The 12,039-nt window shown below is 40.4% G+C and overlaps 1 protein-coding gene across 1 annotated transcript; it reads right to left on the bottom strand.

Moving 5' to 3' along the window:
- Positions 1–9,094: 9,094 nt before the first annotated feature.
- On the bottom strand, positions 9,095–11,833 carry LOC128998073 (uncharacterized). Its single transcript, XM_054424054.1, has 2 exons — positions 9,562–11,833; positions 9,095–9,171 (listed from the first exon to the last, which is right to left on the bottom strand). Exons 1-2 carry the CDS (start codon positions 11,831–11,833, stop codon positions 9,095–9,097), a joined length of 2,349 nt encoding a protein of 782 aa, XP_054280029.1.
- Positions 11,834–12,039: the final 206 nt, after the last annotated feature.

Genomic DNA, 12,039 nt, shown 5'->3' with positions numbered 1-12,039 from the left:
TGTTTCCCGTAGTACGAAGAATGGAAACGGAAAAACATTTCATAGAAGATAGACCAATCACCGTGAATGTTATCATATGGATAGTACTGCGAATTTAAATAAACTTTAATATTTTTTAGATCGCAAGCATCAAAACATGACATGTCCTGTTTTATGTCATTTTTGCGACTAGTCTGAAATCCTACTATTACGTAACGAGGTTTTTCAAGCTGACTAGAGGTCTTTACAGTCCACGATTGTAAAGTGGTCTGTGGTACTGATGGATACTCGTGCAGTTCCCACGATCTAAACGGTAAATGTACCTTTGTATCTTTTTCAATCATCTTTAGTAGTTTCAAACGGTAAGGATCAGATACGGTAACGTGTGGCACCCTCCAGTATACTCCTGTAATTTCCAAAACTACTTCAGCAGCGTTTGTACTGTGTACTGCGTTTAAATCGGTCGATGACCGCAAAAGAATCAATTCTTGTCTGACATTAGCAATTACACGCTTATAGTCCTCGGCAAACCCCAGCAACATGTGCAAAGGAACACTGAATGAAAACTCTGTAATTTTCTCCGTTTTCCCAGAACCTAACCAACAAGCGTTTTTTAAACTTTCCAGTTCACCCTGTTGTACCGATAACAGGTTTTTAATGGTGGTTGTTATACCTACATTTTTTATTCGATCGACCTCGACACCCCCGATTTCATATCTAATATCATCAAAAAGAAACGCTACAGCATTATTGACAAAATGAACTTCTGCAGCAGTTCCATCCTGTTTCTTTCCGCTAACTCTGCCCACGATATGGAGAGTACTGTCAAACGGTGCAGTTATTATGTCCTGTTGACTGATTGGTATACGTATTTCATCGTTATTCTTAAAGGTCGATGAAGCGTACGGTTTATGAGTGTGAAACTCAATACCTGTGATTACATCACTGTACTCTGCTTTATTTTCTATGTCCAACATCTTGAACTTTAAATCCTAATGAACGCAAAAACTTTGTGTTGGTTGATGTTAACCGTACAGTGTCTTGACGCTTACTGATGGGTAAAGATTTTGTGACCTCCCTAAATACCAAACCCATTTTTCCTCCTTATATGCAGCCTGATGGATATATTTTCGTTTCTCAAGTTGATTCTCTCACCGTTTTGATCTTTGAGAGTGATTGTAACGTTGTTTATCCTCTTGACGTTCACAGGCAAATAAATGATTGTGTTGGGTACCTCCACTATTTTATAGCCCGGACCCACGTTTGGGTAGAACTCGTGTATGACATGGCCCTCAGCTCCATTGTCATACGAACCTCGAACTATATTACACTCTACGCGTATTACGTTTACATTAATGATGCTTACTGTTCGGTCGGAAGCGTGTTTTTCACTTGCTTTCAAAATTTTACTATCAAAACCCAGTAGAGGAGCAAGCGTGTTACTTTGTGTAAAATCAATAGCTTGGCTACACTTTATTTCCGATTTTAGCGTATTGTTATTTGCTTTCAATTCCAATTCCACATCCTTCCCTACTTTTTCTTTTAGAGCAGTTTCTAAATCTTCAATCTCATATGCCCCTTCAGCTATTTCAATCATTTTACCATCGCCGTAATAAAATTTGTTATTTTTACTCGCTTCAATATTTGGGATCGAGTGAAACGTCATCAAGTCTATAAGGCCAATCTCCCATTCTCCTTCACTAACGTCAACAGGTGGGAAGTAATCTTTTGAAACATAGGAACCCCTTCCACTCAAGCTAAACATTGTCGAGAAACTGTAAGCACAAGTGTCCGCATACAACTGAATTGAAATTTTGCTTCCGCTCGTAGTTATAGTAAATGTCGCAGCTACCAAAATACTGTAAAAGTTCACGTGGTGGCTTGAGATTACCAAAACTATCGAAATAGTACACGATATCTTTTACCTTTTTATAACACACCCAGTGAGTACCGTTGCCGAAACTAGAATCCAAGTTTACAATAGCCGATTCATTTTCTTTTGGTGCGCTAGGTAGAGTGTCTCTCATATAAACTCCTCTAAAGTGTGGTATACGTAGTTCTTTTGCATAGTGTAATAAATCATAATTTGTCAAAGGCCTTATCGGGATCGAGCTTTTTTTTTACCAACTCTTTTCTTTGTCTTTTTCTTACCGGCCCCTTGTTTTGGGTAAGGTCTTAGGTACAAACCTTTACCCTTTGGGTACGGTCTAAGGTACAACCCGTTTCCCTTGGTAGGAGATTTACGCTTAACTGGGTTTTTCTTCTTCTTTTTACCACCCCCTAACTTTGTTTTAGTCTTCATAGCTGTAGTAACAGCCCAAGCAGCTGCTTTTTCAGCCAAAGATGCGTCTGAGGATTTAAATCGTCGCCACGCGCGCTCGGCCAATTCAGCGTCGGCCTGCCGTCTGTTCTCGGAATCTTTGTATTGCGAGTACGCAATGTCGTGCTGTTTGCAAGCTTCGTCTAATCCGTTGATTCCCTTGTCACCTCTAGCTAATCTTTTGGCTAATTTTGTACCTGGCCCACAGTAATTATAACCAGGTAAGTGAGCTTCAAATGGTAACAAATCTACAGCCTTGTTTACAACGGAGGATATAATACCTCTTCCTGTGACTGCTCGTCTGCGTCTAACCGATGTTTTCCTCTTCCCTGCCATTTTATAACTGATGACTGATACGTACTACAATGTTTTAAATAGGTCATCCCATGTAGACTGCTCCCGGACAACCTGTGTATTCCAATCTTCAAAACTAGGGTAACTAGCCCTCCCCCTGTTTATCTGTTTGTACAGTGTATAGGCCAGATCTGCCACCACTTCCTTGACGTATTCTTTATTTACAGCATCGTTTAACCATCGTGGTTTACCTACGTTTGTCAGCCGTTTACTTTTAACGTCCCAATGTTTATCTTTATCGGGTAAAATTGAATTATTTTGTAGATATTGCAAGGTAACTGCATCGTGAATGTGGGAAGGATCGGAGACCTGTCCTAACCGATTATTCTTGAAATTCCATGCTAGTCCGCCTTGTAAAGGTGTGTGATTGTCCAAGTATTGTTTATTTACGGCATCTCCCCCTTTACTGGGGGGTGCTACATTCTGAATAACTGTATTTTTAACATCAAAAGCTCCATTTTTATTTTTTTGCAACGTGTTTTTATTGAAATACTCGAGATTTACAGCGTCTTTGTTGCCAACTGGGGAGGCAACATTCTGTATGACCAACTGTTTTGCATCAAAAGACCCTACACCTCGTGTTATAGTGTTTTCTTTGAGAAATGATAGGTTAACGGCATCTCCATCCGCCTTTGGTGGAGCAACATCTTGCAGCCGGTAATGGTGTATCGAGTATGCGGTGGCGTCAGAGAACTTAAGCGGGGTATGAAGATCCATATATTGTTTTGTTACCGCATCTTTAACATCAACTGGATCAGCTATATTACATACACGTGTGTTTTGAGCATCAAAATGACCACTTTGCAGTGTCATACAGTTTAAAAGTGAATTCGCATGCGATCTAAAATTCATCGCATCAAGATTGTCTTTTGGATCGTCGACATTGCACAGACGTTTACCTTGCATATCGTAGCTACCATCCTGTGACAATGCAAAGCCTACGCCTTTGGGTCCAACAAGACCCTTCTCCTTCTTAGTATAACGTCCAAACTTGTCTATGCCCATCGTGAGACTGACTTGTATCGACTGTTTCCGCTACCTTTTATGTATCCTGCTTCGTGTAGTTCCTCTACAATGTTTACAATTTCGTTACTATGTGAAGTATTTCCCGTTTCAGCTGATGCTACCAACAGTTTTAGTCTATCGACCAACTCGTTGGGATTATCCCAATGCACTATATCGCGAGACTTTGTACTTTTCCATGACATTCCTCTACCCTGTCTGACGGGAAACAGATCTTTGATAACGTGTCTGTATTTCAAACTACTATCACGTCTGATTTGATTGTCAAAATTATAACCCTTTTTGTGAGCATTTGACGCAATCAATATACTTTTGTAAGCATTTAGATCGTCCTCTGCATACACATCGCTGTTTGGCAGTCTTTTAAATATAAGCTCATAGAGCCCCTCGGAAGGTGGGTATCTCGTGTTGTTAACAATAATGGTACCGTCAGTGTCAAATTCCATCACCTTGTTTCCAATCATTAAAGTTTTTCCTCTTTCATCAAACCTTGGACCATAGTCGTGGTCAATAGTTCTATGTTTTCCACCGGCGTCTCGTATAAACTGGGTCATATATTTTCTAGTTAACGGGTTCTCAAACTGCTCTTCAATGTACTTAGATGCTGTTTGAAAGCCTAATGGAGACGAAACAACCTCTTCCAATTGACTAGTTTCAGCTCTAGGTGTTGATATGGCTTCTGGTTTAAACGATTGTCCAATGTAATCATCGTCATCACTCTCATAGTCCATTGGCTCTTCTTTAGAAAGCTGTTCAATTTTAACATCTGTTTTTGGTTCGCCTTTTTTTAGTTCTCTAATTAACGGTTTGTATTGCTGCTCTAGCAGTTTTTCACTCTCCACACTACCATCTTTAAACTGTCTAAATTTACGCCTAACTGCTTCTTTCAACTCTGCTATTTGCAGAGTGAGATGTTTATTCTTCCGCGTCATCTTTGATAATGAGCCTAAAACACCACAGCTAGCCTCTTAAGGCAATTCAATCTGCCGAAAAAATAGTGCACGTTTCTTATGTTTACGTAGGTAGTGCACTACTTCTTTCAAAGATATGCCCGAGGTAATATCTATATCTCGGTAGTATCTCTTTGTCACTAGATCAAATTGCGGAATAGTGTACCTTTTTGACCAATTCCGAAAAACAAACGTTCTTTTCCAATTATCTCTCCATTGTGGTATTTCCGCTACGGTATACCGCTCACTAACGTCACTTTTTTCCATATACCTCTGCAAAAAAGACATTGGACGCTTCATCTCATTGTGGTGTAACAGAAACGAGTTCAATAACCAAAATTCACTTGGATTCGCTCCAGTGAACTCACGCCATTGGTCAAACAGTTGACGATCAGTTATCGTATACACGCCATTATTGAAACTTATTCCAAAACTTTCGCTATATTGTTGTAAAGTTGGCAACGCAGCCTTTAGAAATTCTGTTGTAAACAGTCCTTGGCACAAGTTGTTTACCCCGGCATAAGGTTTACCACGAGATCTCGGTAATCCCGGAGGTACCGGACCATATGCTACATTATAACTCACATCGATATGGCATTTCGACGCCATCGCAGTTTTATAAATCGTCAGAGGTGATCTTATTGGTAGAGTCCGTTCAGTCAATACTATACATCTTGCTGCATAGGGAATATTGCAACCATATTCGAGCATTCGGAGGTAGATCTGGGTAAAGTTTATGCTACCATGAAGGTTGCGCAATGGTAAAACCTTACCAAAAATATCCGGAAACGGTCTAAATCTCGAAATAATATTATGGGACTCTCTAACTGTGCAGTTGTTCATATCTTCGTGATAGACCACCAGTTCAAGTGGAACTTTCTTTTCTTCGCATTTTTCCAAAAATCTAATCCAAATTTCACGGTTGTATGTACGTTCACTCGCAGATATCATTAACAAGATAACCGGGGGTAGTACAGCGCTCTGTTTTGGCACTTTATGTCTCCAACACCGCCTATTGTACTTGTGACCATGACGTCCTTTTCTGCTACAGTAGTTTCCACAAAACTTTTTCTTATCGGAATAGTAATATGTGCAAAGATTAGATTTAACATTATGAAGTTTGGTATCGTAACCTCTAAGGTCGTTGTAGGTGTAGATGTTAACCATTATAACTCCTCAATGAAACTGTCAAATCCTATACGGTATCTTCCTTTATTAGTGTCTCGAGTCTTGTCGATAACTAAGAACCCATGATTGTCTTTCCACGCCAGTGAACACAACTGTTTGAATTTATCAAATGGCATGTCGGTAGTGACATGGTCGCTATATACATGTCGTAAATTCGTATCATCCTGTTTGAATAGTATTAAAAGGTTTGCGTTGTCTCTGATAAGCTGCTTTGGTATAGCACTATACGTCTGACCCAAATAAAAGGTGTCAATATTGTTATGCCTACCCATAGTGAAATAGTTTGTAATGTTGTTGTGTTTCTCACAGGATATATCGTCAAATATCATTATTGAATGTTGTTTAGCCTTATTTGGATGAACTACCAAGTTGTTGTCACCATATGCAAAATAACCAATTTCCTTAGGCAGAGCCAATGGTAAAAACTGGTATTTGGGCTGATTCAGGGATTTACAGAAAATGTAGATATTTTCAAAAACAAGACCATTTGGATCGAATAATAAATTAAACACAACATTTGTTTTACCCGAGTTGCTGGGGCCTGAAAGAATCCCGCGAATTGAGTCTGGTAGCAGATGGCCATGTTTATTTTTAGATGCCAGACCCTCGCCGAGATACTCGTCATAGTTTTTTACCGTCTAAGGGGGACTCTGCTGTGCCACACGCATCGTGTTCAACTGATGTAGCACACTCACCCTATCGTTTATAAATACGCCCGGATGCAGCTGCTTGATCTACACAGAGCCGTCACCGGATGCTCTAAATAAGAATGTCGCTTTTACTAAGCCACGTGTCGCTTCTCTTGTCAAAGCCAAGCCATCTGACTTTTATTTTATCTCCTTTCCGCTGTAACACTCTTTCAACTAAATATACATTTCCAGTCTTTGATTTATTTAGCTCCTGTTCATAAAACCCTCCCTTTAGTATTTCACCGTTATGGTCTTTGAGTACATATGTAGGTGGCTTTGTCGGTTTGATGGCGTAAATGGTGAAAACCTCGTTTGTCCAGTTTGGCAGATAGCCTTTAGTAAAAACTCTTTTATACTTGCTAATCCTAACACTATCCCCCAGTTTAAATTTTGGTGCCACCCTTTTTCCCTTCTTGTTTATCCTTTTTAATATTTCCTTTACATTCTTTTGTTTCACATCTTTTGGTTTCATACCAATTGTTTTATGTACCGAGTTATTATATCGTTTGAGAATATCAGGAAGTAATGACAACCATTCATATGTACCCTTTGCGGTAAACTCTTTCCACATCCACTGTTTCAAAGTTCTGTTATATCTTTCCACGATACTAGCTTTTAAATCAGAAAACGTAGAATAATGGTTAATTTTATACTTTTTCATGAGGGCACCAATATGTTTATTAAACCATTCGGTTCCTTGATCGGTTTGAAAGTGTTTCATCTTATGTTTTATCAAAATAGGTTCAAGTGCCTTGGCAACTGCCGGACCTGTCTTATCTTTTAATGGGACTGCAAACCCGAGTTTTGAAAAACAATTGATCATAGTCATGATGTACCGATTACCTTTATTTAGCTTTGCATAAGGCTGCATCTCTACGAGATCGGCCTGGTACAAATCATTCAACCCTTTAAGAGTCACTTTCCGTCTAGTGTAATTTTTTTTAGCAGGTTTGTGTAGCTCTTCAGCTATAGCACGTCTGACATTCATTGTTAAAATGATACAACTTGACAGTGTATTGATAATTTATTAAGTTTTTAGGAATGCTGCGGCCCCTCCACCGCCGCAGCTCGTGATGGCCTCCAAAAACAAACTAGTTGCCACCTCCGTTTATTTTTTTGTTTGTTTTACAAACATTTAGTTTTTACAATATTTACAAGTTACTTTATGGAAGATAAATAACGGAGTCATGCAAATGCGGCATGTTTCTTTGGGGACTTTAAACTTTGGATACATGTAGTTACCTCTTCGCTTTAAGCGAGAAGGAAGATCAACCATTCTTCCACAGTCAATACATAACCTACTAGAGCCTCTAAAAGACTCGTAGTAGTTTAGGGTTACGTAACCACAGTTTTCTCTATGACAGTTCAAAATGTCCTGCCTTAGCGCTGATGGAAGATCAGCACTTTCTTTTACATAAGGGAAAAGGATAACGTTTGTACAAATCTCCCTAATTGAAAGCTCAGACAAGGACAACATGATGGCAAGAAGGTTCCAAATAGAATAGTCTTTTTATTTGCCCCCCAGAAAAGCTGCGGCCCCTCCACCGCCGCAGCTCGTGACGGCCTCCAAAAACAAACTAGTTGCCGTCTCCGTTCCCCCAAAATTTCTCTTACCACCTTCTCAAGGATGGGATCAAGGATTGTAGACAGGAACATCTTCTCAATCTGGTCCAATTGTATAGACGTGCTGCACAGATGGTGCATCTATCTCTTGGAGTCTTAAATTTTGGTACACATACAATTGTTCCAAACCGTCGAAAAAAAATATTCGCTGCCTCTCCACAATCCTTACAAAACTCTTCATTGTCGAGAAAACAAATATGGTAGTAGACATAGCCACAGTTTTCATGGTGGTAATTGAATATATAATCTTTAATCACTGGTGGGAATGCTGCTTGCTTTACAGCACTCAAAAGAAACATGTTATCAATAATTGTTCTAGCTGAGAGCTCAAGTAGGGACAACATGGTGGCGAGAAGGTTCCAAGTGGAATGACACTCACCCCTCCACACATGGTTTACGGGCCTTTCGGCCGCGCCAGTGACCTTCATACATGGTTTAGAGGCGTTTTAGTCAGCCGTGCCAGTGACCTTCACACATGGTTTACGGGCTTTTTAGTCAGCCGCGCCAGTGACCATCATTCACACATGCACAAGGAGTAGCTCAAGTCCCTCCAGATTTGAGCGCCTCAATGTACAAACACATTCAAAAATAGCCCCACTCCAGTTGGATCTCAGCCACCATGTGTTTCGCATCGTGTTTCGGCTGGATATTCTCCATCAAGCGCGACGAGCCGTCACCGTTTATCGTCAAGACAAGGGTGGTATTTCTTAGGCCGGTGGAGCCAATCTACGAAGAACTTCGACCCTTGGATCTCAGGCCACCACCGTTACCACCGAGAAACACAGAATATGCCACCATAAAGGTATGTAGTGATAGTGGAGAGGGGAGCGCAACACATATGCAGCATGTGCAACATGTGTTCAGTGTCCAACATGATCTCTCTGATGCTGATCGTTAGTGATTTTGTTCAACATTATTTATATCGCAGGATATGTGAATTTTTAAATTTGATTGAAGAAGACAACGATTCAGACACAGACTCGGAATTTGGGGTCAATTGGGGACCAGGAGGGTGGAACGGGTGGAACGAGGTGGATATTGGGGACTGGGGGGAGTGGAGTGACAGTGGTAGTAGTGATTCAGGAGTTGAGATTTTGGTGAGTTTTTTGAATTTTAAACCCATATGGAAGTGTATCATAATTGCTACCATGTTTCCTTTTTGGTCCAGTAATTTTAAACTGTTTGACCTCACTGATTGTAATTATATTCCTATCCTTTGTTCGTCTGATTCTATTTTCCTCAATGTCCATTGTTTGTGCAGCATCACCAAGGACCATCTCTTTCAAACTGTCAAATCCAATCTTTTTAGAAGTTTTCATATTTAATGTAAGCCCTTTTACTTTACAAACGGGAATCAATTTTTGTTTGTTTGTTGACCACACGAGGTATGCATAGGTTTTTGGTCCTCCAGATACAAACTCTGTTATATATGAACCTGGTCCATACTCGGCCAACTCATCGGTCATTTCCCCTAGATAATCTCCCGTGGGAACTCTATACAAACCGCCCTTGTATACATACAATACAGAATCAGTATCATAATACAACACTTGACCACCCAAGGCATCTAGATGCTCATAGAGCTTCAATCTCGCTTGGGCAGTAGTGTAAGCTGCCACCACAACATTAACATTTTGCAATGGCTCACCAACCTCATCAATGTACTCCCAGCTGACAACAACAACCTCGTCATTGACAATCTGTACTCTATTTACATCAATTTCAGGGCTAGTTAACATTTTGAAAAGTGTTTTTGGGTCCCTGACAATCGTAGCTTTGGTCTGATTTTCACGCTGTCCAAATTTTCCCCAAAACGAGTTCAACATCAGTTTAGCCAATGACCTCAAGCCACCATTCTTTACAATTTTGTCTTTTTCCAGCTGGACACCCTCTTTTTTAAAATAGTCGTCAATGTACTTGTTTTTGTCCTCGTCTGTTTCACACCAACCCGGGAACCCGGATGCTTCCTGTTTCATTTTTAAAAATTTATTTATAAAGTCAGTAAACAATCCCCCATTTTCATATGTGGCTACCTTATACTCCCAAAGTTCATACATGTCGAGTACAACATAACCCTTTTCTACGGCTTTACGAACTTCGTCCATGGTCCAGGTCCCAATAAGTGCTCTGTCACCACTTTCGTGGTCGCAATCACTTTGAATCTGACCATCTCCACAAGTCGCGCACAAAACAAACATTAACTTGTCATTCATTTTGGCCGGGAGCACAGGATGGTAAAGATCGCGTGGTGGGAGTACTTTACACTTCAATAGGCCTTCGACATTAAGACCTCTCTGCCTACACTCTCTATCACCTACATAGATCGTTGGATGGCCTACAGGGTACTTGCCATATTTACATACCCAGGGATAGAGAGAGCATACATCCACGTATTCAATGGTTTCCCCTTCAGCGCATTTGTGATAGGTTTTAGCATTACCGGTTCGGCCCCCAAAAAATGCTTGCCTCGGGTTCAGAGGTAAATTGTTGAGGATCGGCAACTTTTCTAGGTGTTTCAGGTTTTCCGTCTTTTTTAACTTTCTAAATTCACATTCCCACATTTGTACGACGTTATCGCCCAACTTTGCTATTTTAGTTTTAGTCCGTTCATATCGCAAGTGAAGTGAGTCAGAGGGATCCTCTTTCAAAGCAAGTTCACGGTCGTAGGGAAAGCATTTGGGGCAGCCATGGAAGTAGCAGCCTTGAAATTCGTAAATATTTTGACCATCATACCCATCAACTTTCATTCCATTGATCTTAACTTCTTTTCCACGGCCAGCGTGTTCAATTCTAACTCCACGTTTCTCCTCTTCCCACGATAGCCACTGTAACGCGATTGCCGATTGAGCGTCTGTAAGCCTATAACCGTTTTTAGGAACGATGCCGATAGTATTTTTCTTCAAAAAGTTCCGACGGAAGGCCAGGTTACAAGCACTGGCAATGGTTACAGCCTCGAGAAACGGGTCCACATTACACTCTTCCAGGAAAATTGAACGGAACTTTAAACAAGCTTGGGCTAGGATATCAACATCCGAGATACAGTACTCGAGGATTTCTTTTTTAAAGTCAAATGTAACGCGGTTTGCAACCTGATCATTATACCAGTTTTCAAAATCTTTGTGTGATTTTTCAAACATAGATTCTGGACAGTAAAACTCCTTTGCTGGCATAGGGCCCACATAATTTTGATTCTCAAGGGTGTTGAAAAGGTGGGGAAAATAGCCTTTCTTCTTTTCTGGAGGCAGGTCAAATGCTTTAGGTAGTGCAGCAAGAGGCATAGGGAAATAACTAAGTGAATCAACAAACCTCACATTGTCAATTTCCATCAAAATTACCTTAGTTCCCCGCATTACAAGTTTCGGGGTGAACTTTGTATCTTCTAGCACATACTTGAGCAAAAATTGGAAGTCAAAGCCCTGCCCATTGTGTGCAATTACACAGACATCTTTGAAATTTTTACGGACCTGCATCACATAGTCCATGAACTGAGTGACCGGTTCAGATTTAAAGACTCTTGTTCGATTTTTACAAGCCATACAAAATTTAGCCTCAATACACTGATAGCAAAACTGTTGTGACACACACAAGTTTACTTGATGCAATTTAGACTCGGGATCTGAGGGCAGGGACTCATCTTGACGGGTTTCCAAGTCAAAGAAAATAAACAGAAAATCTTTTGACTTTGGCTTTCTCGTGTCAGGCTTCATATAACATTTGTGATTAGGGTCTTCAAAAGAACCACACGGTTTACAATATACTTCGCCACATTTGTGAGGCTTGGACCGTTCTCTAATCCAAACCAGTTTCCCACAATCGAGACATTTCTTTACATTTTTACACTTGTCAGCTTCATGCGCGATAAAACATCCCTGATTTTTATAAGTCATGTTACATTTAGGGCACAGAACACCAC

Source organism: Macrosteles quadrilineatus, unplaced genomic scaffold (assembly GCF_028750875.1).
Source record: "Macrosteles quadrilineatus isolate MER2022 unplaced genomic scaffold, UCM_ALF_1.0 Scaffold_1__1_contigs__length_201487025, whole genome shotgun sequence".
Classification (NCBI taxonomy): Eukaryota; Metazoa; Arthropoda; class Insecta; order Hemiptera; family Cicadellidae; genus Macrosteles; species Macrosteles quadrilineatus.
The sequence above is the reverse complement of the archived record's forward strand: the minus strand, read 5'-3'. Positions and strand labels throughout refer to the sequence as shown.